A 26,910-nucleotide genomic window follows, 5' to 3' on the forward strand; every position below is an offset into this window, starting at 1 on the left:
TAATGGCACATGATTTAATCTTGGCACTTGGGAAGCAGAGGCAGGTGGATGTCTGTGAGTTCAAGGCCAGCCCGGTCTACATAGTGAGTTCCAGGTCACCTGGGGCTACAGGGAGACCCTGTCTCAAAAAGACCAAAGTAAAATAAAGAGCAAGTGTGGGACTGCAAAATGGCTCAGTGGGTAAGGGTGCTTGCTGCCAAGCCTGATGACCTGAGTTTGATTCCTGAAACTGGCATGGTGGAAGGAGAGAGCTGACTTCTGAAAGTTGTCCTCTGACCTCCACACATGCCCAGCTTCAGCCTCCCAAGTACTAGGATTCCAGGTAGGATTACAGGCTGTGTTGACTAATCTTGTCAATTTGTTAAGATTTAGAATCACTGGGGAAATGGTTCTTTGGGTATGCCTGTGGGAGATTATCTTGAGGTTAATTGGGGTGGGAAGACCTGCCCACCACAGGTGGCAGCATTCCCTCGACTGAAGGCCTGTGTTGTGTAAAAAGGATCTGTGATCCGAGCACAAGCATTCATTCATCCCTCAGCTCCAGGACAATGTGCCCAGCTGCCTGCAGTTCCTGAGGAGGCCAGAAGAGGGCATCAGATCATCTGGAATTGTAGCTATAGTCAGTTGTAAAATGTAACGATTTGTAGCAAAGAATTGTTCTGGAATAAGGTTCATTATCTGGTCACAGGGGCAGTAGAACCCAAGGCTCTCTTTCCCAGGTATCAATCTTTGTTCAATTTTTGAAATCAACTTTTTGTTCATTTTGAAACATTCATGTATAGCCCACGCTGGCCTCATGATTCTCCTGCCTCAGACTCCTGAATTATCTTACAAGATTACAGTCATCTGCCCCAGCCCTATATTTTTTTTTCTTTTTTCTTTTTTGGTCTTTTTGAGACAGGGTCTCCCTGTAGCCCCAGGTGGCCTGGAACTTACTTTGTAGACCAGGCTGGCCTTGAACTCACAGAGATCCGCCTGCCTCTGCCTCCCGAGTGCTGAGACTAAAGGTGTGCAATACCACGCCCGGCATCTTTTTTCATTTAAAAAAAATTTTTTTAAACTAAAACCTCAGAAGTAACCAAAGTTTATGTACATCTGGGATTACAGGTATGCACGACCACGCCCAGCTTTTTTCATTTTTAAAGATATTTATTTTAGCCAGGTGTGGTGGCGCACTTGGGAAGCAGAGGCAGGTGGATCTCTCAGTTCGAGGCCAACCTGGTCTACATAGTTCCAGGTCAGCTGGGGCTACAGGGAGACCTTGTTTCAAAAATCCAAACTAGGGGCTGGAGAGATGGATCAGCAGTTAAGAACATGGACTGCTCTTGCAGAAGACCCGAGTTCGAATCCCAGCACCCATATGGCAGCTAACAACTGTCCGTAACTCCACTTCCAGGGGATCCAACAGCCTCTTCTGTCCTCTGCGGACATTGCACGACACGGGTGCACTTACCTACATGCGGGCAATACACGCATACACATTTAAAAAAAAAATCCAAACTAAAACAAAATATTTATTTTTATTTTACATGTATGAGTGTTTTGCTTGCATATATGTAAGTGTACCACATGCATAAAGTGTCCCAGGAAGCCAGAAGAGGTTGTCAGATCCTCTGGAACTGGAGTTAAAAGATGGTTGTGATCCGCCATGTGGGTCGTGGGAACAGAACCCGGGTCCTCTGCAAAAGCAGCCAGTGCTCTTAACCGCTGAGCCATCTCTCCAGACCCTCTTTATTGCCTTTTTGAGACAAGGTCTCATGTAACCCAGGTTAGCCTTGAACTTACTTTATAGCTGAAGATAACTTTGAACTCTGGATCCTCCTGCCTCCAACTTTCCAAATGCTTGGATTATAGGCATGTGCCCTGTAATTGATCTTTGAAAAGTCATGGAACCACCATCTCAGTTGATACTGTGTGTATTGTGTATACACATTAACAATCTTTGTCCAAGGATTAAGGAGTGAATTATTCTATACTTCCTATTCTCCTTGAAATCTCTGAAGAGGAAAAAGGAGGAGAGATGAGTTAAGAAATTCCAGGAACCACAGCAGTTGGCCATGGCAGGGACTGGGAGGAAGGGAACTAAGGACACTCTGGCTCCGAACCAGAAATAAAACTTTAGAGATGAAAAAAAAAAAAATCTAGATCAATGATGTGAAACGCAACACAAATAGAGAAAACTATTTGGACTCTCAATTGTAACTAATTAATAATGAAACTGCGCGGATACACGCACAAGCACAGCCCCAGCTGTCTTGGCACAGTTGTGGTGGATATTGTAATGAGGGGGTTATCACACAGCAGACTGGAAAAGGAGTCAGGGCTGGGGATGTAGCTCATTTGGTAGAGTGCTTGCCTACCTACCATGAATGAAGCCCAGGGTTTGGTATCCAACACCCCATAAAAACAGATAATGCTACATGCCTGTAATCCTAGCACTCAGGAGGATCAGGAGTTCAAGGTCATCTTCAGCTATATAGTGAGATCCAGGCCAGGAGGGAATACATGGGACTCAGAGGAGCAGGAGGAAGAGCCAAAGTGAGGTACTGACCAAAGATATTTTTCCTTGAAGAATTGCAGGCCAAGCAAGCCTGAGTCACAAAAGGCATCTGTCTACACCTTCCGTAGGGAGGAGGGGGCCAGCATTCCACGGCTCCACTCAGTGGAGCAGGCTGTACCAGTTACCTATGCAGAATGTAGGACAAACTAAGCTATCTCAGAGCATGGGGCAAAGACTGCAACGAGGTCACGGAGGGATCACAAGGTTCGAGGTGTGTAGGCTGATGTTGTGAGCACCATCTAGGAATCACAGACTCCACGTCAGACTTTCTAAATCCGGGTCTGCAATGTAATGCCTTCCCCAGGGGATAGGCATGTACATAAAGTCAGAGAAACACTAAGATTCCTAGATCAAGGGGGGTAATTGAAAGGCCATAACAGATATGGGGTGAAAGTTGAGAAGCCTCTGGTGGTCCCCCAAGGGAATAGGGCTAGGTGGTGAGAAAAAAATCCAGGGATATGGGGTATTTTGGAGCACCCTGAATTAAACAAGCAATGAGAAAGAATGGACAGGGATATCCAACCAGGATATACGAGTTTAGGAATAATAGCATAGGAGGGCCTGGGATGGCCAAATTCTCCACTTATTTATTTATCTATTTTCAATACTGAGGTTCGAACTCGGGCCTTTCCCCGTGCTGGGCAAGCGCTCTACCTCTACTCCTTCATTAATACAGGTTTACCATTCACTTGGTCTTCACATTGCAAACCTGTCGACCAGAGCCTATCTGCTTCGGTTCGATTTGGCCTAGTTCGATTGCTTAGGTCTAGTTCGGTTGCTAAGGTGAGGAGCTTCTCGGTTGCGGAAGAAACGACTTCGTTCACTAGAAGGGCTGAGCAACCTCTGCGTCCTCCGGATTGGCTGTCATGTTTCGGACCAGCTTCGCAGTCGCGCGGGCTCCAGGGCGGGTTGTCAGACTCCCCAGGCCATCCTGCCCTGCCTGGGACCAGGACTGCACATGGTGGTCAGTGGGCCCTTAGCTCCGAATATGTGGCTTAGACCTCCATGCCAGGCTGTTTGGTCACTCAGGTACTTTCTTACTGGATCGAGTGTCCATAGTTGGGACGATTCCCAATTTACAGTTTTAGTTATAGAATTTCTAGTTCTAGACTAGGGACCGGTTGGAACCTGGATTTGGAAAGGGAAAAGGGAGACTTTCAGGATTATGAGCCCGGGTCTTAGCGGGGAATGGGAAAGGATGGGAGTCTTAACTAGGAATTCCTGTAGTTAGCATTGTTTGAGTTTTCTTTTCAGGTGCTGATCTGAACTTGGTCCATCACTTAACATTCAGAACCCTTCACCTAGGCTGAAGGGGATCGAGCAGCCTAATGGAGACGTCACCAGCCAGTCCAGTGAGAGGGAAGGACGTTTCTCCATCACAACAATGGGCAGAGAACCCTCCTCCTCCGAACCCAGATGCCACCACTCACCCGGGAGGCCCTCCCACTGAAGCCCTGGATCTGGGAGTGAGGCCAGATCCAGCCAATCAAATTGCAGAGGATCCTCAGGGGCTTGAAAAACTGATGGCTGGACTCGAAGGAGGCTCTGATAAACCCCACGACCCAACCAATGAGATGGCAGAACCTCTCGAAGCTTCTCGACTCTGGTACTGTCCGGATGGGAGCTTTGTCAAGAAGATAATAGTCCATGGCCACGGCTTGGACAAACCCAAGCTGGGCTCTCAATGCCGAGTGTTGGTTCTAGGGTTTCCTTTTGGGTCGGGGCTGCCAGAGGGCTGGGCAGAACTAACTATAGGTATAGGGTCATGGAGGGAAAAAACTTGGGGGGAACTCACAGAAAAGTGCTTGGAGTCCATGTGTCAAGGTGAGGAAGCAGAAATTCAGCTCCCTGGGTGCACTGCACCCCTTGGCAGGCTCAGACTGGAATCCTTCACTCAAGGCCGGGACTCCTGGGAGCTGGAGGTTAGTGAGAAAGAGGCCCTGGCCAGGGAAGAACATGCAAGGGGCACAGAGCTGTTTAGAGCTGGGAACCCCCAAGGGGCTGCCCGATGCTACGGACGGGCTCTCCGGCTCCTGTTGACGTTACCCCCACCTGGCCCTCCAGAACGAACTATTCTTCACGCCAATCTCGCCGCCTGCCAGTTGTTGCTAGGGCAGCCCCAGCTGGCAGCCCAGAGCTGTGACCGGGTGCTGGAGCGGGAACCTGGCCATTTAAAGGCCTTATACCGAAGGGGTGTTGCTCAGGCTGCTCTTGGGAACCTGGAAAAAGCAACTGCTGACCTCAAGAAGGTGCTAGCAGTGGATCCCAAAAACCGTGCAGCCCAGGAGGAGCTGGGGAAGGTGGTCATTCAGGGCAAGAAACAAGATGCAGGGCTGGCTCAGGGTCTGCGCAAGATGTTTGGCTGATTAAAAAGTTAAACCTTAAGAGACAGGAACCTGTGAATTGTGATCTGTGGCGTGGGATTTGGGAGGGGGGCAGAAGGAGGGTTTCAGCCCATATCCTATTCCCACATATAGGAGGGCCGGGTAGCAATGGCATCTGTGAGCCCCTTTGTGGGACTAGACTTACAATCTCCTAAAATATGGAGAAGCTGTCATAGTTTAAGGAACTTTAAACCCTGGGACTACACTTCCCAGCAGCCTTGGCGCCGCGGCCTCTTCGGCGCGTGCGCAATCTCGCTGCCTGAAGCTGCTGGCGGGGAGCGGTGGGGGGAAGAGTCCCTTTGCCGCGTTTCCATTGGTCCGGGCTGTACAGTCAGCGCGCTTCTCGCCCCATGTGCTCAGCACCCGGGTCTTTGACTGGTCAGTACGACTTCCGGGACGCCCCACTTTGTTCAGCGAGCCCATGCATTGGCCGAAGCCCCGGAGAGGCAGGCTCGGGAGCCGGCTCGGGGTGGGGGGTGGGGGGAAGATGGCGGAGCTGATGCTCCTTAGCGAGATCGCCGACCCGACGCGCTTCTTCACCGACAACCTACTGAGCCCGGAGGACTGGGGTGTGCGGAGTGAGGCCGCGGGGCGGGAGGGGCTGTGGCCGGCCGGGGCCGGAAGCACGAAGGGAAGCAGGCAGAAAGAGGAAGAGGAGGGCGGACGCGGGAGTGGTGCTCCCAGGGGATGCGGGATGGCGGGGGTGGGGGGGAGCTGGGTCCCCGGCGGGAGCACCGAGCTGCCCCTGCGAGCTGCCCTTGGGTCGGGCGAAGGGCTGGGATATCTTGCCTGCGGGAGTGGGCGGGCGGTGGGTCTGCCCTGCCGAGCCAATGAGGAATGGGGCGGGGCTGGCATGGTCTTTGATAAAAGCCCGGCTCCTTGCAGACAGCACCTTGTATGCCGGCCTGGATGAAGTGTCCGAGGAGCAGACGCAGCTGTTCCGCAGCGTGGAGCAGGATGTCCCGGTATTGCTACCCAGCGTTTCTCTCATCCTTGGTGGGTGGGAATGGTCCCCAAACCTGCTCTTCTATCTCCAAGCCTGAGTTCATCTGAGAGTCACCCCTATGTGCTCACGTTCCTGCCCGCTGATAGCCTGCATTATTTAGTTTGACAGCGCACTGGATTTGGGGATGGACGTCAGCCCCCCTGAGCCCCCATGGGACTCCCTGCCTATCTTCCCAGGTAAGTTAGCCTTTATCTTTCCCCCGTCTTTCCCGGAGCCATTATCTTCCTCATTGTGACCCAGAAACTGCAATCCCCGTTACCCTCACACGCTCTCCAGAAGTTCCTGTGTGCTCTTCTTTGATCCCTAATGTGTGTTGTCTATCCTCACACCCCACCCCCATCTCAACACCACACTTTTAAAAACATTTTATTTATTATTTTCATCTTATGTGTATGAATGTACTGCCTGCATACATCTAAGTGCACCCATGTCATGCAATGCCCTTGGAGGTCACAGGGGGGCGTCAGATCCCCTGGAACTGGAGTTCTGGACGGTTGTTAGCCGCCATCAGTGCTGGGAATCGAACCTGGGTCCTCTGTAAGAGCAGCCAGTGCTATTAAAGGCTGAGCTGGCTCTCCAGCCCCTCCCCACAGTTTTTAGACCCTTCTCAGGCCTTGATGCTTGGTTATTATTTTTACTGAAGCGTTGAACCTGGGGCCTCATGCATGTAAGACAAGCGCTTTAATGAGGAGCTATATCTTCAGTCCTCCTGGTTATTTCCTGACTCCCTTCCCTCTAGATCTTCAGGTGAAGTCTGAGCCGTCCTCTCCCTGCTCTTCCTCCTCCCTCAGCTCAGAATCATCACAGCTTTCTACCGAGCCTTCCAGCCAGGTGAGACTGGCCTCCCTCCAGTGCCTTAGGGGGGCTCTGTTCACTCATAACTAACTGAGGAAGTTATTTTTGCACTGTGAGTCATGAAGCAAGGGTTTGTCATAATACCTTCATTCTCCAGACTTCCACTCTGGTAGTCTAGAAGTGAAGATGGAGTCTTTAAAAAAAAAAAAAATTGTTATTTTTATTTTGTATGTATGAGTGTGTTGCCTGCATGTAAGTACACCCGTGTCATGCAGTGCCCTCCAAGGTCAGAAGAAGGCATCGGATCCCCTGGAACTGGAGTTACAGACGGTTTTTTAGCCACCATATGGGTGCTAAGAACCAAACCTGGGTCCTTTGCAAGAGCAGCCAGTGCTCTTTCCTGCTTAGCCACCAGCTCTCCAGCCCCATGATGGAGCTGTCGGGACTCAGGTTTGCTTTGCTTAGCGGGGGATCTGCTGGCTTCGGGGCAGAGGGTCTGATCTGCGACAGAGTCATAAACTCTGGGACCTGTGTCTTCCCAACAGGACAATTTATTTTATAAAAAATTCAGATGGTTTTTATACATCCCAAGGAACTAGCAGTCACGTGGGATATGACAGTCACATACAAAGATTTAGGGTACAAAGAAACAGGACATTTAGTCTGTTAGTTGGCGCCAGAAGGATTCTTAAACTTTTACTCAAGGCTATCAATGCCCATCCAGTAATTTATTGGCCACAATGTTTTCTTTCTTAGAGCTAAAACATGGTAAACTTATAAGCTTTTAGCTCAGGAGTAAACCTTTAACCTGGCCTAATCTCTTAGCCAGGGATAGCTGAGTTATTTGTTCAGGACAAGGAGATGAGCTAAGGGTTGTTGACCAAGACTCTTTTCTGCAAGACAGGGATTATCAGAGCCACTGTTTTCAGTGCCCCTCCCTATTAGCAGAGAATGCAGCCTGGACCTATAAGTTTTAGGCTCACCTCACCCTAGGGCCTGGCATCCTGGTTTCCTACATGGAGCCATTTTAATACATAAAGAGCTGTTAAGTGCTGAGAATTCTGAAATTGTTCCTAGCCAGGTGGTCCACTGTAATGTGATATTTGCCATCATGAGACTTGGTCAGCTCTCCTAGGAATAAACTAGAGAAAAGAACAAAGGGCTAGAGATGGCCTTGAGACCACAGCGCAGATCATGAGTGGTTTGTAAGCTCTTGGGCTTTTGTTCGTCCTCCTCTTCTGAGCATCTCTCTTGTCTTTTTTCTGCCTTCCTGCCCCCCCACCCCCCAACGCTCATACAGGCCTGTATAGTAGGGGAGGTTCTGCATGTGAAGACCGAGTCCTTAGCACCCCCACTCTGCCTGCTGGGAGATGATCCAGTATCCCCATTTGAAACAGTGCAGATCACCGTGGGCTCTGCCTCTGATGATGCGTCAGGTAACCACAGCTTGCCCCTGTCCTTAAGAACTGCCCCTCAGCTTTGCCAAGGTCAAGTGTGTGCATCCGTGTGGACAGAGAGAGGAACAGGTGGGAAAGTGAGGTGCAGGTCACTAGTACTAGCTGGGAAGAAGGAGGATTAGAAACTAAACCAAGGGCAGCAGTGAGGGGGGAGATGACACCGACTCTTTTATATTGCCCAGCTGTGTCCTTGGGCCTACCATTGATTTGCATTTAAAAAAAAAAACACACACACACACACAGAACTTGTGGGGGCTGGAGAGATAGCTTAGTGGTTAGAGCACTGGCTGCTCCTGCAGAGGACCCAGCTTTGTGGAGGACCCGGGTTCAGTTTCCAGCACCCACATGCTAACAACCGTCTGTAAGTCCAGTTCCAGGGGGATCCTATGTCCTGTTCTGATCTAGAGCATTGCACGACATGGGTGCACTTGCGTACAAGCAGGCAATACACTCATACACATAAAATAAAAATAACAAATTTTTAAAAATTTAAAAAACCCAACTTGTGGAAAGTTTGGGCCATATTTATTAACATACACACATCTTTTTCTCTTTTTCTCTTTTTTTTTTTGAGACAGTGTCTCACTATGTAACATGGCTGGTCCAGAACTTGCTTTGTGGACCAGGCTGGCCTTGAACTCAGAGATTCCCCCTCTCTCTCCCTCCCAGGTTCTGGGGTTAAAGCCATGTGTCACCACATCAGGCTCTTTTATTTTGTAATCTGGGTTTCACTGTGTTGCCCAGGCTAGCCTCCAATTCCTGGGCTTAAGATCCTCCTGCCTCAGTCTCCGAAGCACTATGACCATAGGTACATACCACTGCCTCCAGCTTTCTCCAGAAGTTTGTTATAAAAAACTAGAGAGATGGCTCAGTGGTAAGAGCACTGGCTGCTCCTTCAGAGGACCCAGGTTCAGTTCCCAGCACCCACATGGCAGCTAACAACTGTCTGTAACTCCAGTTCTAGGAGACCTGACACCCTCTTCTGACCTCTGTGGGCATTGCATGACACAGGTGCACTTGCCTACATGCAGACATAAAATAAAAATAAATAAAAGGCCAGGTATGGTGGTGCATGCCTTTAATCCCACCACACTGGAGGCAGAGGCAGGCGGATCTCTGTGAGTTCAAGGCCAGCCTGGTCTACATAGTGAGTTCCAGGACAGCTGAGGCTACAGGGAGACCCTGCCCAAAAAGACTGAAAAAAAAAATGAATATTTCTAAAAAAAATTTTAATAATACTTAAAGGTTTTGAATACTGTATATATAACTCCTTGATTCTACATCATCTGTGCTGTTTTTATGTTATTCAGTTTGTTTACGTATTTATTCAGCAGACACTTATTGAGGCAGTGATGGTGGTACGTGGGGGTGTATCCCTCATGGGGAGGAAGGCAGTGATGGTGGTACGTGGGGGTGTATCCCTCATGGGGAGGAAGGCAGTGATGGTGGTATGTGGGGGTGTATCCCTCATGGGGAGGAAGGCAGTGATGGTGGTACGTGGGGGTGTATCCCTCATGGGGAGGAAGGCAGTGATGGTGGTACGTGGGGGTGTATCCCTCATGGGGAGGAAGGCAGTGATGGTGGTACGTGGGGGTGTATCCCTCATGGGGAGGAAGGCAGTGATGGTGGTACGTGGGGGTGTATCCCTCATGGGGAGGAAGGCAGTGATGGTGGTACGTGGGGGTGTATCCCTCATGGGGAGGAAGGCAGTGATGGTGGTACGTGGGGGTGTATCCCTCATGGGGAGGAAGGCAGTGATGGTGGTACGTGGGGGTGTATCCCTCATGGGGAGGAAGGCAGTGATGGTGGTACGTGGGGGTGTATCCCTCATGGGGAGGAAGGCAGTGATGGTGGTACGTGGGGGTGTATCCCTCATGGGGAGGAAGGCAGTGATGGTGGTACGTGGGGGTGTATCCCTCATGGGGAGGAAGGCAGTGATGGTGGTACGTGGGGGTGTATCCCTCATGGGGAGGAAGGCAGTGATGGTGGTACGTGGGGGTGTATCCCTCATGGGGAGGAAGGCAGTGATGGTGGTACGTGGGGGTGTATCCCTCATGGGAGGAAGGCAGTGATGGTAGGAGCCTGAGGTGACTGGCCCCACCATCTTGTCAGGAAGGGGTCGGGACATGGATGCTGGTTCCTGGCTCACTTTCTCCTATCTTCATTGAGGACCCCAGTCCACGGGGTGGTGCCCTTCCCTCCCTCAGTTAAATCTTTAAGGAAACCACCCTTCTAGGCATAGTCACATGTGTGTTTCTGCTGTTCTGAATCCAATCAAGGTGAGGATGAGGCTTAACCTTCACAGTAGGGAAGGATGGAGCCTGGCTGGGGTGCAGGGGGGACATTTCTAGCAGGTTGTCAGATGTTACAAAGAGGACTCACCCCACGAATTACAACACCTCTAGCAGCAAAGGTTATTGACTACTTTGCGTAGTGTTATAAAAGCCAGGTTCCATCTATATAGGTGTTTTGTGGAGGCCTGTACTTTATCCATCATTCTGAGAGATGGGCAGTTCTTGCTTTTGGAAAGTTGTGTTGTTTTGTTTTGGTCTTTTTGAGACAGAGTCTCCCTGTAGCCCCAGCTGACCTAGAACTCACTATGTAGACCAGGATGGCCTCGAACTCACAGAGATCTGCCTGCCTCTGCTTCCCAAGTGCTGGGACTAAAGTCGTGTGCCACCATGCCTGGCCACTTTTGGAGAGTTTTATGAGGGTTATAATTTGCTGTAGTTAAGTAGAGGGCCGAGGATGGCCGTGCTTCTCACCGATTTCCCGTTTGCTCCTTTGAGATCTGTATTGTATGACAGCACTTCCTTTAGCATCTGTATCAGGACTGTTAACCTGTTCAAATATAAATAAACTGATTTAAAACAGCAGCACTAGCAACAGTATAATTAAGTACCAAAATGGTGTGAGCCAGAGGTAGTGGTGGACTTGTGGCCTTTGGGCTGAAATCTGACCCTTGGATGAGTTTTGTTTGATCCGTATGGGACCTAGCGTTTGTTCTATGGGTGATCAGCGAGTTGTAGAGGTTTAGCAGAAGCCTTCGATATTCTGAGGTAACTCAGGCTTCATGATTTGACCCTGGGAGGCTGACATGTTTGAGGGGAAGGCAGCAAGCCTGCTTCATGGCCAGTTAAGTTTAAGTGCATGGGGGACGTGAGAATGGAGCAGACAGTTTGGGAGAGAGGATTTGGGCAAGCCGGCAAGCCGGTCTGCAGACTTAGGCGTGGCAGTCGGCGGGCTGGGTAGCACATTGGCCAGGAAGGGGTTGAAATGAGCAGGAGAGGCCTGGTGAATGCCCAGGCTCCCCCGCCAGGCTCTTGGAGAGTCTGTGCAGAACTGAAAATAGGAAGCCAAACCACCGAAGAGTGCGACAGCCTCGAGGAAAACGAGCAGTGGTGGTGAGAGAAGTCAGGAGCCACTGAAATGGAAAGGAAGATCCAGGGAAGGCAGGAGAGCCCATAGCTCCATAGCTCCCCAGGTTGCTGGCCTAGGACCACAGTAATTGTGTCTCTAACTGGAAAGAGAAACAACAGTTGTCTCCCTCTGAACCCACTCCCCCTTCCTCTCCACCTGACAGCCAGCTTTTCTTTCTACCCGCCACCCTACAGATATCCAGACCAAGGTAGAACCTGCCTCACCATCGTCTTCTGTCAACTCCGAGGCCTCCTTGCTCCCAGCCGACTCCCCAAGCCAGGTGACTACATGCCCTCTCCCCTGGAGCCCCTCCAGGGGTGTGAAAGCTTCTCTCCTTCCACTCCTCCCCACTAACATCTCTGGCCTGCCCTACATAGGCTTTTGTAGGAGAGGAGGTCCTGGAGGTGAAGACAGAATCCCCGTCCCCTCCAGGATGCCTCCTGTGGGATGTTCCAGCCCCCTCACTTGGAGCTGTCCAGATCAGCATGGGTCCATCCCCTGATAGTTCCTCAGGTAATGGGGCCTCATGACCCCTGGAATCCCCGGGAAAGGACGTATAGGCCTGAGCTTCATTCCTTCCCCTCACCTCAGGCAAAGCTCCTCCAGCCACACGGAAGCCCACACTGCAGCCCAAACCCGTGGTGCTAACCGCTGTCCAGATGCCACCCAGAGCCGGGCCTCCCAGCACCACTGTCCTTTTGCCCCTTGTCCAGCAGCCTGCAGGTGTGGAAGAGGGAGAGGGACGTGGGCTGGATGGACCTATCAGGGTGCTCTGCTACTGTGGTCCCTGGTCCTTGAGTGCTTGGGTGTGAGTGTGGACCCTGGGAGCCCACCTAACACTGCCCTCTGACTTTCTTCTGCCTGCCTGCCCAGTGTCCCCAGTAGTCCTCATCCAAGGTGCTATCCGAGTCCAACCTGAAGGGCCCACTCCAGCTGTTCCCCGACCCGAGAGGAAGAGCATCGTGCCGGCTCCTATGCCTGGGAACTCAGGCCCACCTGAAGTGGATGTACGTGCTGGGGAGGAGAGACGCTCACGATGGGAGGGGAAGAAGGAAGCCTATCTTGGAGATAGCCGGGGGATGAGGGGAGAGTTAAGATCCAGGAGCACAAAGTGAGGACTGAGACCAGTAGGACAGCCCTGGGGTGGGCGGACCTCTTCTGTACGTGGTTTTAGATTTTTAGGTAGGTGTGCTTCTACTGCTCAGAGAAGTAGGGTGGACTCGGGAAGTCCAAGGCAGACAGCCCCACTTGGGTGGGGTTGCAGGAGTATGGGACCGAAGTTGTCTCCTAGTGGAAAGCTGCGTAAACCGTTCTTTCATTACTATTACATATGTACGGGTGTTATGCCTGCATGTGTGTAAGTGCATCGATGTCATGCAGTGCCCACAGGGGACAGAAAAGGACACTGGATCCCCTGGAACTGGAGTTACTGACAGTTGTTACCACCATGTGGGTGCTGGGAATCAAATCTGAGTCCTCTACAAGAGCAGCCAGTGTTCTTAACTGCTGAGCCATCTCTCTCCAGCCCCAGTAAACTGTTCTTAACAGCAAGGTTAAACTGTGGGCTCTGAAAGAGGACCAGAGAGAAGACAGGCGTACCAAGGACAGTTCCACCAAGATGACACCCTCCTGCCATCTTACCTTGTCCCACAGCTGAGGAGCAGGAGGGCCTTTCCCAGGAACATTTCAGTAGGAGAAAGTCCCTCTCTGGCTCTGTAGTGGAGGTCAGGAAGGCAGGAGCACTGGGAAATGGGTCCGTGGGGCAGTCGGGGTCCCTCCTGATCCTGCGACCTGCTGGTGTAGGCAAAGCTGCTGAAGCGTCAACAGCGAATGATCAAGAACAGAGAGTCAGCCTGCCAGTCCCGGCGGAAGAAGAAGGAGTATCTGCAGGGGCTGGAGGCCAGGTTGCAGGTGGTGCTGGCCGACAACCAGCAGCTGCGGAGGGAAAACATTGCCCTCCGGCGGCGGCTGGAGGCCCTGTTGGCCGAGGTAAGCCTGGCTGTCCTTGGAGCCCGGCAGCACCACGGGCTGCTTATGGGTACATCCTGCCTGTCCTGTCTCTTCCTCCCCACCTAGAACAGCGAACTCAAGTTGGGGTCCGGGAACAGGAAGGCGCTGTGCATCGTGGTCTTCCTTCTCTTCATCGCCTTCAACTTTGGACCTGTCAGGTGAGACGCTCAGCGCTGCCCCAGAGCCTTCTGGGTGGAGCTCAGTCTCATAGCTGCCTGATGGCTTGCTCGGCCCGGGCCGTTTGCTCCACTTACATGAGCACTGCTGGTGTCCTCGGTGTTGACAGCATACAGCAGCCACTGGTGGCCCTGCTGGCTCTTTCATAGCTGGGACATGATGGCGTGGGTGATGATGATAATGCTAATAAAAAGTGACTAGGGGCTGGGGATACAGCCCAGTCAGTAAAGTGCTTGCTGTACAAGTGTGAGGAGCCGAGTTGATCCCCAGAACCTGCGCAGAAAAAGCTAGATGTGGCAGCCTGCACCTGTCACCCAGCAGGGAGGAGGCAGCTGGCTCCAGCCAGCCCAGCCCAATCAGCGAGCTCCAGGCCAGTGAGAGACCATGTCTCAGAAAAGGTGAACTGCGCCTGAGGAATGACGGCCAGGTTGACCTCTGGCTTCCATGTGCACACACACATGGATACACACACAGCACCCCATACACACCCATCCACAGAGGTGACTCTGAAGGGCTCACTGAGTGCCAGGCACTAGAGTAAGTGCTTGCCTCATTTCCTGGGCCTGTGAGGTGTGCATCCTTCCCTTTCCCTCCTCACTGGGGGAGACTCGGTCTTGTTGAGCAGGAGTCCAGATTGTAGAGCCCTGACTCGGAACCACCCTTGGTAAAGCTGGAATGCCTGGCCTTTCTGCTCCCTGTCCACAGCATCAGTGAACCACCTCCAACTCCCATCTCTCCTCGGATGAACAGAGAGGAGCCTCAACTCCAGAGACACCTGCTGGAGTTCTCAGAGCAAGAGCCGGTTGGCGGAGTTGAGCCCCTCCAGGGAGCTGCCCAGAGCCCTGAGGAGCCACAGCCCAGCCCTGCAGGCTGGCCTAGTTTCAGGTGAGAAGGGCCCTTCTCCTTTAAGGACGAGGAGCATGTCTTCCTAAAAGCTGCCTTTGCACTGAGCAGAGCCGAAGCCACTCTTGCTCAAGGTGCCTTCCTTGTTGATGCCCAGGGCTGGGCAGTCTCTGGTCACTGCCTCCTTCCTGCTTCACTTAGGAACCTGACGACCTTCCCCGGCGGGGCCAAGGAGCTACTCCTGAGAGACCTAGACCAGCTCTTCCTCTCCTCCGACTGCCGGCACTTCAACAAAACTGAGTCCCTGAGGTGTGTGCCCTCTCCTGGCCTTCCAGGCTCTCTCCAGCAGCCCAGCCGTCCTTGTGTGCTGAAGCACATGTCCCCTGCCTTCTGCGTCTTGGCCTGGCGTAGAGGCAGTCACCCTCCTGTGTCTCCCCAGGCTTGCTGACGAGCTGAGTGGCTGGGTCCAGCGCCACCAGAGAGGCCGACGGAAGACGCCTCAGCGGGCCCAGGAGAGACAGGTGAGAGCCAGCAGGGTGGTCAGGAAGGTGGGGACACCCTGCATAGGTTTCAGGGACTGTCTGGGGACACGCTTCCAGGGACCGCCCCTCTTTCCCTTGTCTCTCTACCGTCTCCGAAGCCTTAGATACATTTCCTTCCAGAAGCCACAGCTACGGAAGAAGTCACCGCCGGTGAGGCCGGTCCCCACTCAGCCCCCAGGACCTCCTGAACGGTGAGTTTTGGGGGACTACTTATTGAGTGAGATCACCCCAGAGAGCTTTACCCCCAGGAGCTGTCACCATCATCACCTACAGGACTTTGCTCCCCCCCATCGATGTCTCTGCTTCTCCTTGGGCACCGGACACTGGGCTTATCCCAAATCCCTTCCCACCTGCCTAGAGATTCTGTGGGCCAACTGCAGCTCTATCGCCACCCAGACCGGTCACAGCCAGAGTTCCTGGATGCAATTGATCGTCGGGAAGACACGTTTTATGTTGTCTCCTTCCGAAGGGTGAGTTTCTCCCTCTTGCCCTCCGGTCTGTCACCCTGGGGCAGGTTGTTCATCAGTGGAGGGCTGGGGCCGAGCTGGGGAGCCGGTGGGTGCTAACTCACCACCCAGCACGGCCTCTGCTCCAGGACCACCTGCTGCTCCCAGCCATCAGCCACAACAAGACATCCCGGCCTAAGATGTCCCTGGTGATGCCAGCCATGGCCCCCAATGGTAATTTTCGCTGGCTATTGGGTGGTTTCTGAAATCTGAAACTCAGGAAGGGGAAATTCCTGCAGTGAGATCCAGCAGGGGGCGCTAAAGGAGCAGGTGGGAGGAGGGGGCTGTCCGGAGGGTGAGGCTCAGAGGCCGGGCCAAGCTCGGAGTGCTGAGTGCCGGGCAAAGGAGTACAGATGAGGGCTCGGGAATTGGAGGCCAGCGGGCAGAGGGAGTCTGAGCCACGCAATGAGACCCTGTCTCAGAAAAACATCAAAACTCAGGTGAAACTGCTTTGATAGGTTGTGGTAGCGTGGGTGGGTGGAGCCATTAGGCCTCACTTCCGGTTCCTCTTGGTCTCTGCCTTGTGACCCTTCACTCTCCCTTGTCCTTTGTTTCCTCTCCTTTCTCCTGCCCTGGACATCCCTGCCACCCCCTGAACCCCCCTTTGGGCCTCTGCCTCCCGTCACTGCAACTTCCCTCATGTTCCTCCCTGCCATCTGCTTCCCTCTCCTCTCACAGAGACTGTGTCAGGCCGGGGGGCCTCAGGGGACTATGAGGAGATGATGCAGATCGAGTGTGAGGTCATGGACACCAGGGTGATTCACATCAAGACCTCCACCGTGCCCCCCTCGCTCCGAAAGCAGCCATCCCCAACCCCGGGCAATACCACAGGTGGCCCCTTGCCAGTTTCCGCAGCCAGTCAGGCCCATCAGGCCTCCCACCAGCCCCTCTACCTCAGCCATCCCTGACCTCTGCAGCTCACGTTGGCTTAGGCCTGGAGTGGTGGTGGGGTACCAAGTCACCGGGTGGGATGGTTTCAGACCTCCCTGATAACCTGGGCTTGGGGCCCTTGGTAAAGGAAAAGCTGCGTGTAGGGATAAAACATTTATGTGGGAGTGGGGTGGGGTGGTTCACCTCTTCTAAACTCTTCAGAATATAGGGCTCCCCTCATTCCTGTATACCCTCAGCCTCCTCTTCCTCTGAGGGTACTTCGTGAGGTCCAGTTTGTGGATGCATAGCCTCCCACACCCTCTTTATTCTTTAGCCGTTCTGTTCAGTCGAGGTGGGAATTGAATCCCCAGGTGGGTCAAGGGATGCTCCTACATGTTAGAGCGGAGGAGGTGGAGTCAGTTTATGTGTGTGCATATCTTTTTTTATTATTAATAAAAAACAACCTGGAGGGTGTTCAGGGAATGGTGGCTGCCTCCCTGCTGTGTGACTTCTACAGGGCCAGCATCAAAGGACCAAACACTGAGGATGTCCCTGGGGTGTCATGGGGTGGACTCCAGACCTCTTGCCATCCCCATGCCGCACCCTTGCAACTCCAGGGTGTCTGTGTCTAGCAAGGATATCTGTGGCGTGACACCAGATAATGCAGATCACTGGAATGTGTCTGAGTAAACAGGAAGGGGGAACGCCCTTCAGGGTGCGCAGCAGTGAGTCCTTGCTCTGCAGCAGAGTTCCCCCACCCCCCTTTCCAGGATGAGCTGTTCACACAAACAACAGGAGCAAGGGCCAGAGGGCTCAGAGCCCAAGAAGGTGGGGCTGTTGTGGAGGGGGGCTGGTGGGGGGGGGCGCATGGGACATCCTCTTGATCCTGAATCAAAGAAGACCAAGACCGGAGGGTCCAGGTGATGAAGACATGCAGGAGCAGCAGTTGCTGTGTACTCTAATGGGGAGGAAAGGGCCCAGGTCCAGATGGGAGGCCGAACTCCCCCCCATGTCTGCAGGATCCCTTGCAGCTGCTCTATCCAGCAGCACCTCAGGCCTGACCCTGCAGGAGTGGCCTGGGTTAGCCAGAGGGTGTGAGCTGGACCTGGGCTCCACGCCCAGATGACTGGACAGGGGCTGCCTGGCTATAAGCCCAGCCCGAGGGAGGGGGTAAGCACCTCACGTGTCCAGCCAGGCTCTCCCCATCCCTCCACCACCCCTACTGTGTTTGGGGTGAAAACAAGCTGGGGAACTATGGCAACCTGGAACCAGGGCTCCCAGGAACTCAGCCTCTCCTCTCTCCAGAGGGCAACCCTGGTCCTCAGCCACTTCCTTTCCCAGGATCCCTTGAGCATCTTATCCCAGCAGAAAGTGCCATGAGAACCTGAATCTTGGAAGCAGATGGCCTGGTCCTGGACTCCGCAATGGGCCTTGCATTGAATGATGTCCTTAAAAACCCTGGGCCTCATCCTCGTCTGCAAGATGCCACCCTCCTCCCTACTTCTCAGCGTAGATCTGGGAAAGGCAGGGCTTGTGCCTGGTCTACTAGGCATGTGGCCTTAGCCCTTGACCCCTTGTGTCCTCTTATCCTATCTCGGCCCATCATTGTTGCCACAACCCACTTGGGAAAGTGCTTAAGTGCTGGCATCCCACACTGGGGGCTCCAGAATGGGCCTCCCTAGACCTCTTCTGCGCATGGGCACTCAGGCCATTCCTGATTTGGGGGCGTGGCTAGGAGAGCCCAGGAGACAGCATGTAGGCCTTAGGTGAGGGCAGGCTTGACTGCTGCCCCCTAGGCCAGCATGGGCACCCATTCCTCTGCCCACCATGTTGTCCAAGGGCACCGCAGCATGCCAGGCCACTGTCACTCCTTCCCCTCATGGGCCCCTTCCTCCTCGAGGCGTATGCTCTCTGTTCTGTGTTCTGGACTACCTCTTCCCCTGGAGCCTCTCTGTCCTTCACTGCTGGCCCCACTATCCCTGACCCTCCTTTGCCCAGCTTCCCCCTCTATCCACCCGTTCATTCTCACCCTTTTGACTCTTCCCATCATTTTTTTCTCACTCCCTTTGCATCCTCCCCCTCCTCTGCCTCACTGTCCTCTCCCATGTCTTGCTGCTGGCCTTGTAGGGCCTCCTCCCCCGTTTCCCATTCACTACTTTGTCCAGATTCCTTGTCCTGTCCCTTATTTCCTCTCCCCCCCTCCAGCCTTTGCCTCCCTCCCCTCTCTGCTTTTCGCTCCAGGCTCAGTCTTCTTCTCCGGCCGTGGGGGCCAAGACTGGGGAGCCTAATGTTTGCCTCATCATTCTGCTATGGCTTCTGGATACAGCACATCTGGATTCCGGGGCCCAGATGTGTGGTTGCCACAGCGACCTCAGTCCCTCTGGTAAATACAGGCGCCCACCCGCTCCAGAGCAGAGAACAAAACAATTGTGTGACTTTCTTTTGTCACGAGATAGAAATGTCCTCCCTCCTCCTTCTCCCCACACCCATGTCTCTAGGCGAAGGGTGTTTGAAGGGTCCAGATCCTTCTGTGGTGCTCTGGCCCCTGCTCATCCCTGGCCTCTTGGGCCTCCCCACCCTTCTCAAGCTCCTTTCTTTCCACGTTCCCCACCCTCGCCCTGTGCCCCTCCGTTCTCCACAATGGATGACCACCCCCATCGTAGGCCAGTCTCATCAAATCACAATAACTGGGCAAAGGAAGAAAGAAAGCTCAGAGTCCAAGTTCTTTACCCTCAAAGTCTTCACGAAGCCTTCCTTCTCAAGGCCTTCAAGCCATGTTTGTCACTGTCTCCAGGCCTTTCCTTTCCCAGCACTGTCGGCAGGGGAGAGAACATAGGCTTTGGAATCAGGAAACCCTGGTGAGGTCCACCCTGCCCTCCACTAACAAGCCACACAGTGTCCATGATTCTCCATTCACCTCAGAGGATGAGCAGACTACCCACTCTGTGTGGGGAGCTGCTGTGAACGGAAGCCCGGGCCAAGTGTTTCCAGCTTTCCCTCTCTGGAACTGCTTTCCTGGGTCACAGCCTCTGGCCTCCCCTGCATTCTCCACTGTGCCCTTCAGGCCGTGCCCTCTGCTTCCTTTCCTCTTTTCTGTCTTTTATCCCCTAACCTCTTCAGGTCAGGACAGGACCTTGAAGGATCATTCAAGGATAGACTATCCCCAGAAGGGAAGACCCCTGGACTGAGGATCCTGGGGGACAGCAAGAGCACATGGTTCTAGACGACACCATGACCTTGTTAGCCACCACCCAGGACACAGGCCAGTCCTGCTGGGACCCCTGTGCTGCCTGCCCTCACACCCCAGCTCTGTCTTCCTTCCCCAGTCCTCTCATGGTGCAGAGCTGAGCATTCCTGACACCTGTGCTATTCAGGGCTTGGTGCTTTTCAGAGGAGATGGAAATGTATGAGATGAGCTCTTTCAAAAGCCTGGAGCCCAGGAGTGGGGCAGCTCCCGGACACTCACAACCAGGACCTATGTCAGATTGTAGTCCTTTCCTCAGTGTAAGCGTGTAGAGTGGGTCCTCACGTTCCTGTCCTCGACTCCAGCATCTAGTCTCCAGACTGCCCTAGTTCGAGCTTCGATCTGAGGCTCCTGGCCACTTAAAGAGGCCACATAGATTTATGGTGAGCCTACCTCCTAAATAATAAAAGACACTGGATCTAGGGGGAAGTGGATGACCATGGAACAGATTCCTGAAATCTGAGGGGTCGACATCCACACTCACTGTGGCACAGTTGAAGACCCCCTCTCTTCTCTTCATCTACTGTTCCCCTCCCTGGGAGGTCTGAGGACACTTACCTACTCCTGGGGGATTCAGGCCAAGGCAGAGGAAGGAGGCTAGGCCCAGCTCTATCCCAGATGCTGACTTCATCTTCCCCATCAAAGCCAGGAAAAAACCAGACACCCACCCAGACACACGGACACACGGGTACACCCATGCGAGAGCTCGTGTGTGCTGCTGCTTCTTGCCACATGGATGGCAGCGGTGACTGAAGTCACATGCTGTGCCAGCCTGTCTTTTCACAGGCACACCTGTGACTGGAGATACCTGTGCCACAATGTGGTGTCAGATACATATGGGACCCTTCAAATCCCTCCAGCCACCACTTGGCCTGGCTAAGGTGCATGCCCCTCAATAATAAGGCTTGCAGTGGGGTAGAGTAATGGTCCTCGGTGCAGAGCCTGAGTGGGGGTTGCCCTCTGTGGCAAAAGTTCTATCAGTGCCTCCTTGGGGGACACTTGGCTCAACACCACCATGTTGTTTCCTGCCTCTAGCTGTTTGGTTATCCCTACACCAGCCTCCTGATCTTCAGGAGGCTTTCCTTCCCTAGCTCCCCTCAACTCCTACTTCTTTCTCAAGTCATATGCCCTGGTGTTCGGCCAAGCCTTTGCCCAGCCGGTGCCCAAGTCTCACTCGCTATTTCTCGAGGAATTTGCTGAGGCGTGAGAACGAAAAGGGGGCAGTGAGAACCGGAGAGGAGCTGGGCAGAATGGACAGTGAAAGGCAGGACTGAGCCGGCAGAGAGGGAGGATTGCAGGAGGGAGCCCCAGGAATGATCTTAGGTTGGAAAGGTTTAGGCCTGAGGAGGGGTTGCCTCCTGTCCCCATCTCTGCTCCAGCACAGCACAGAAGGAGAATTTAGGGATGGAGGAAGGAAGGGGTGCTGAGCAGCACGTGGGGTGAGGTCCAAGTTGGAGCAACAGCGGGGAAGGGATGATGGGGAGGCTGGGGATGAGAGAGAGAAGGAGCTGGCGTTAAGGAAGGTACCAGCAGAGAGGAAATGGGCAGAAGGGGGTCACAGGTGGGGAAGGAAATCCTGGAGGAAAGAGAGGAATGGAGCATGTCAAGTTGGGAACAACTAGAGTGGGAAGAGGCTAGGATAGAGTGGGGAAGGGTATGGGGAGTGAGGTGAGGGTATGGGGGATGCCTCCTGGCCAGGGAGGGGTGGGTGGGAGGGTCTGGAGGGATGGGAGGACCTGCTCTATCTCTGCTCCCCTCCCTGACCTCATGCTGGCCCTCCCTGTCTCCTCCCCCTGCTTGCTGCAGGCTCCCTCCTCTGTCCCTGCCTTGAGATTCAGTCTTGGTAGAGGCTCAGTGAGCCTCCGCTGCAAGGGACAAGTCAGGGGCCCTGCCAGGAGTCCAGGGCTGCCGAGGGGAGCCTGCCCTGCCCTGCCCTGAGACATCTTTCATTGGGGGACGAGGCAGGTGCAGAGGGTAGCAGCCACTCCATCTGCAGGTGAGTACGGAGCTCTGAGAGACCCAGGGGAGGAGAAGGTGGGAGAGGTGAGGGAGTTGTCTTCCCCGTATCACAACTGAACATGTGGCAGGAATGTTCTAGGGACTGCCTCTGAGGACAGAAAATAGGATCGGGCACTGGGACAGGACTTCTCGTGGAGGTGTGCCCTGGAGGATAGGACAGTGTGCATGCTTGCGTGTGTATGTGCAAATGTGTGTTCATGTGCGTGCCTGTGCAGTGGCGCACACCAAGGTTTGGATGGGATGCTGGCACCTGAAGGGGGGTCAGGAACAAACTGGGATTCTGGGAATCAAGTGTTGGCACCAGGGTGCAGGTGGTGATCCACAGGTGCTGTGGCTGTGGGGAGCACAAGGCTAGGCTAGGGGCTATCTGTCAACTGGACCTCGGAGGAAAGGTGGTAGATTTTGAGTGCTGGGGCTGGAGTTGCTGAGACTTTCCAGGAAGGGCCAGAGGGAGCTGCTTCCGGGGTCCAGCTGGGAGCTCCTCAGGTAACTACACCTGTGGTACAGGGCTGAAGGCAGGGTCTGGGGAGTTTTTCGACCGTGCTCCAATGGGACAGTGTGGATCTGGGAAAGGCACGGAGCCTGCAGAGACGATCCCTAAACCTGTTCTTGGCGAGAACTCTGCACCCATGACTCACAGTTCAGCCGGGCTGCCGAGGCTGCGAGATGTCCCCGAGGGCACCGGGCTCTGTCTTCCGTTGGTCCCCCTCTCAGTCTCCCCTGCTTCTGTTCCTCTGAACCTTCCCGTCCACCCCCAATACACGTGACAGCCCCCCCCCCCGGTGGGGCGGGCGGCTCCCCTTATCTCGCCTGGAAAGAATTCGATGGCTCAGAAGCCACTGGAAGTGGAATGAAGGGAACTACTGGGAAGCAGCTGCGGCCCCGCCTCAGCTTCCCGGATCTCAGCCCCTTCCGCTCTCCCTCGCCACTACCACCCCTGAAGACCTAACACCTCACTTCATCAAACTTTCTGGCCCTGGCTCCTGCAGGCTCAGAACCCGCCTTCCTCCTGACCTTTCCCACTGTGGGTCCGGAAATCCCTTCTCTTGTTTTTTCTATACCCATGAACCATCTGCTCACTCCCCAGAATAAGATGCATCTAATCCCCAGCTTTTCCTCACTGGCGGGCTTTCCGCCTCCTACTGGCCCTGTACCTGAGACTGCCAGTCTTTCTCACACCTAGAATCCTGCCTTCACCGTTCATTGCCAGATTTGGCTGGGGCTGGGGGTTGCAGAGGAGCAGAGGGCCACATGGGTATGGAAGACCACTCATGGAAGTCTGACCCTTCCCCACCCGATGGGACCTACAGTCCCCAGTGAGCAAAGTGTCAGAGTTGGCCACACACTGAATACCAAGGGTGCTGAGTCACAGTTTGCCCCCACCCCTGCCAGTCCAGTCTTCCAAATGTGAGAAAGTGCCAAGAGGGTGAGGCCAGCCCCCCAACACACTTCAGAGACACAAGAGACACCCAAATTCCCTGTTAGCCAAGTGCCAAGAGAGGGAACTGGACAGAAGGGGAAGGAGGATGGTCAGGGAAGGCGGATCTGGGGTGTGGCGGGCGAGAACCTCACCTGGCTTCTTGACTAGCTTTCCAGAGAAGCCGGTGGGCTTTCTGTACTCCTCCCTGCTGCAGAGACCCCACACCACCTACATGGGAACAAGACCAAAGCCATCTGCTCAGAAGGGACTGGACACTCTTTAGAGGCCTCCAGGCTCGTGGAGAAGTCAGCAGGAACTACACATTGCTCCCCACTTGGGGAGAGACTCCTTGGGGTGTCCTGCACTCCAGCTCAGCTCTCAGACCCACACAGCTACCCTCTGGCCCAACAAAATCCACTTTCTTAGGCATTACCCTGCGACCGGGTGTGGGAGCAGGGGTGAGGGGTGGTGTACTCAAGCACACACACATACCTGCAAATACAGTGGTTTTATTCGGGTCGAAACATGGATTGATATACAGGTGTGCTCATATTTGTGGACAAATATATCTGTATATGCTACATTTTTATGTGTGCACACACCCATGGTTGATGTAGGGTTGGTTCCTTTTTTTTAAATACTTTATTGTTTATTTTTATTTTTACTTATTTATTTATTTATTTATTTATTGGTCTTTTTGAGACAGGGTCTCCCTGTAGCCCCACTGACCTAGAACTCACTATGTAGACCAGGTTGGCCTCAATATTACGGAGATCTGCCTGCCTCTGCCTCCAAAATGCTGGGCTTAAAAGTGTGCTGGGCTTAAAGCTGTGAATCACCATACCTGTCCCAGAATTGTTTTTTTTTTTTTCTCCCGAGTGCTGGGATTAAAGGCGTGCGCCAACATGCCCGGCTTTTTTAATTTTATTTTACGTGTATGAGTGTATTGCCTGCATGTATGTGAGTGCACCCATGTCGTGAAATGCCACAGAGGTCAGACGAGGGCTTCAGATTCCCCTGGAACTGGAGTTAAGGATGGTTCGTAGCCACCATGTGGGTGCTGGGATTCGAACCCGGGTCCTCTGCAAGAACAGTGTTCTTAACTGCTGAGCCATCTCTCCATCCCTTCATTGCTTCCTTTTAACAAGGTTTATTCTTAGGTGTTGGATGTGGTGACACACACCTTTAATCCCAGTACTCAGGAGGCAGAGGCAGGTGGATCTCTGTGAGTTCAAGGCCAGCCTGGCCTACATAGTGAGTTCCAGGACATTATTTATTATTTTTATTTTATGTGTATGCATATATTGCCTGCATGTAGGTAAGAGCACCCATGTTGTGCAATGCCCAAGGGGGACAAAAGAGACTGTCAGCTGACAGTTGTTAGCTGCCCATGTGGGTGCTGGGATTCGAACCCGGGTCCTCTGCAAGAACAGTGTTCTTAACTGCTGAGCCATCTCTCCATCCCTTCATTGCTTCCTTTTAAAAAGGTTTATTCTTAGGTGTTGGATGTGGTGACACACACCTTTAATCCCAGTACTCAGGAGGCAGAGGCAGGCAGATCTCTGTGAGCGCAAGGCCAGCCTCGTCTACGTATGGAGTTCCAGGCCAGCCAAGATTATATGGTGAGACCCTGTCTCAGAAGAAAAAAGATTTTTTTTATGTGTGTATTTTTGCCTGTATGTATGGGTGTGTACCACATGTGTGCCTGCTGGATCCCCAGGAACTGGAGTTACAGTGGTTATAAGCCTGGAACTGAACCTAGGTCCCCTGCAAGAGCAGCCAGTGCTCTTAACTGCTGAGCATCTCTCCAGCCCCTCACTGCTTCATTTTGAAAAATACTTATTTTTTAATTTCTGTGTCCATGTGTGTCTCTGTGTGTACATGCACATGAGTGAAGTGCCCATGGATGCCAGAAGAGGGCATCAGATTCCCTGCAGCTGGAGTTATGAGCCAATGTGGGTGCTGGGAACCGAAGTCTGGTCCTCTGGAAGAGCAGCCAGTGCTCCTAACAGCTGAATCATCTCTTCAGCCCCTGACTGATTTGTTTTATTCCACTGTGAACAAGCCACAGTTGACTGAATACAGTCTGCTGATGTGAGGCGGCTGGTGGCTCCTCACTGGAGGTGCTGTGACCTGTTGTGCCATGTTGCTTGTGTTCACAGGAGTCACGGCAGGGTCAGTAGCATATGCTCAGCTTTACCACACCAACTGTTCTGCCAACAGTTTCCAAAATGCACGTACCATCTGCTTCAGCCGGGATTCTCCCCAGCCTGGTCTCTGACTCCTCTGGCTTGGCTGCGATTTCTAACCAATTTCCAGTCCAGACACTGTCCTTGGTCCTAGCCCTGACCTTGGTCCTGTCCTGTCCTTGACTCTAGCCTTAGTGCTAGTCTTGGGCTTAAGTTGTCCTTTCCGATCACTGTTATAGTCAATAATTACTTACTGAGCACTGGACGTGCTAGACGCAAGAATACGGCAACCAAGAAGAAAACAAAGGGAAACTGAGCAGCGTCTTTCTCCTGTTACATTGTCATGTAACAAGCAGGTTGAGAGTAGGCAAGGATGTAACTATCCCATGTGTTTTTATATAGGATCACAAATTGCCATAAATGCTACAAGCGAGAATTATATGGCATGTGATACCATGTGATGGGGACCGGCCTAAAAGGCTTCTCTGGGTGATGTGGGGCAGAGACCTGAAGGATGAGGTGGTCAGGAGAAAGCATGTTCCACAAAGAGAAAACAGTATATACAAAGACCTGGGGTTAGTGAGGAACAGTGTGTGGATCACTCCAAGAAGGCCAGTGGCAGGGGCTTGGGGGGTGAGATGGCTCAGTGGGTAAAGGTGCTTGCTGTCAAGCCTGAGTTCAAACCAAGACCCCCATGGTGGAAGAGAACTGACTCCCACAAATTGTCCTCTGACCTCCACATGTACCATGGCATGCGCACGCACACACACACACACACACACACACACACACACAAATATTTAAAAATAATTTTTTTGTTTTTTGAGACAAGGTCTCCCTGTAGCTCCAGCTGACCTGGAAATCACTATGGAGACCAGGCTGGCCTCGCTCTCACAGAGATCCATCTGCCTCTGTCTCCCCAGTGCTGGGATTAAAGGCGTGCACCACCACCTGCCCCCAACAGCTCTAAAAACAAAATTTTAAAAAGGACAGTTGGAGGCTAGAAAGATGGCTCAGCAGTTAAGAGCACTGACTGCTCTTGCAGGGGACCCAGGTTCTGTTCTCAGCACTCACATGGCAGCTAACAACTGTCCTAACTCCAGTTCCAGGAGATCCAATGCCCTCTTCTGGCCTTTTCAGGCATTGCATGCACATGGTGCACTTAATTGCATGTAAAACACACATACACTTAAAAATAGAGGGAGCTGGAGAGATGGCTCAGAGATTAAGAGCTCCAACTGTTCTTGCAGAGGACCTGGGTTCAATTCCCAGCACCCACATGGTGGCTAACAACAGTCAGTAACCCCAGTTCCAGGGGATCCAATGCCTTCTTCTGACCTCCAGGGGAATTGCACCTCATGGGTGTATTTACACACATGCAGGCAATACACTCATACACATAAAATAAAAATAATAAATAAAACATTTTTAATAAAATAAAAATAGAAAAGGCATGGTGGCACACACC

General features: G+C 53.0%; 3 protein-coding genes across 8 annotated transcripts in view; all 3 read left to right on the forward strand.

The window, feature by feature from the left end:
* Positions 1-3,370: 3,370 nt before the first annotated feature.
* On the forward strand, positions 3,371-4,955 carry Fkbpl (FKBP prolyl isomerase like). 4 transcript variants are annotated; one of them, XM_008821473.2, is made up of 2 exons: positions 3,371-3,589; positions 3,815-4,955. In XM_008821473.2, the coding sequence occupies exon 2, from the start codon at positions 3,889-3,891 to the stop codon at positions 4,924-4,926; it is 1,038 nt and encodes a 345-aa protein (XP_008819695.1). In that variant the 5' UTR covers positions 3,371-3,589; positions 3,815-3,888; the 3' UTR covers positions 4,927-4,955. The 4 variants fall into 4 exon arrangements, with proteins under 4 accessions (XP_008819695.1, XP_008819696.1, XP_008819697.1 ...); XM_008821474.2 differs by having other exon boundaries at positions 3,866-4,955; XM_008821475.2 differs by having other exon boundaries at positions 3,371-3,524.
* Positions 4,956-5,361: 406 nt separating this feature from the next.
* Atf6b (activating transcription factor 6 beta) lies at positions 5,362-17,048 on the forward strand. 2 transcript variants are annotated; one of them, XM_008821476.2, is made up of 18 exons: positions 5,362-5,513; positions 5,830-5,909; positions 6,051-6,126; positions 6,690-6,781; positions 8,046-8,181; positions 11,817-11,902; positions 12,000-12,135; positions 12,214-12,345; positions 12,496-12,629; positions 13,426-13,611; positions 13,699-13,790; positions 14,515-14,694; positions 14,854-14,961; positions 15,092-15,173; positions 15,315-15,385; positions 15,553-15,664; positions 15,790-15,874; positions 16,379-17,048. In XM_008821476.2, exons 1-18 carry the CDS (start codon positions 5,366-5,368, stop codon positions 16,606-16,608), a joined length of 2,166 nt encoding a protein of 721 aa, XP_008819698.2. In that variant the 5' UTR covers positions 5,362-5,365; the 3' UTR covers positions 16,609-17,048. The 2 variants fall into 2 exon arrangements, with proteins under 2 accessions (XP_008819698.2, XP_008819701.2); XM_008821479.3 differs by lacking the exon at positions 15,790-15,874 and having other exon boundaries at positions 16,379-16,564.
* Positions 17,049-21,665: 4,617 nt separating this feature from the next.
* Positions 21,666-26,910, forward strand: part of Tnxb (tenascin XB) — a 71,233-nt gene continuing 65,988 nt past the window's right edge. For both annotated transcript variants that reach the window (XM_017795184.2, XM_029557871.1), the window contains exon 1: positions 21,666-21,810. The gene's annotated coding sequence lies outside the window, so the exon portion shown is untranslated. The remainder of the gene's footprint in view (positions 21,811-26,910) is intronic.

The sequence above is a fragment of the Nannospalax galili genome, unplaced genomic scaffold, assembly GCF_000622305.1.
Source record: "Nannospalax galili isolate Female #2095 unplaced genomic scaffold, S.galili_v1.0 scaffold948, whole genome shotgun sequence".
Classification (NCBI taxonomy): Eukaryota; Metazoa; Chordata; class Mammalia; order Rodentia; family Spalacidae; genus Nannospalax; species Nannospalax galili.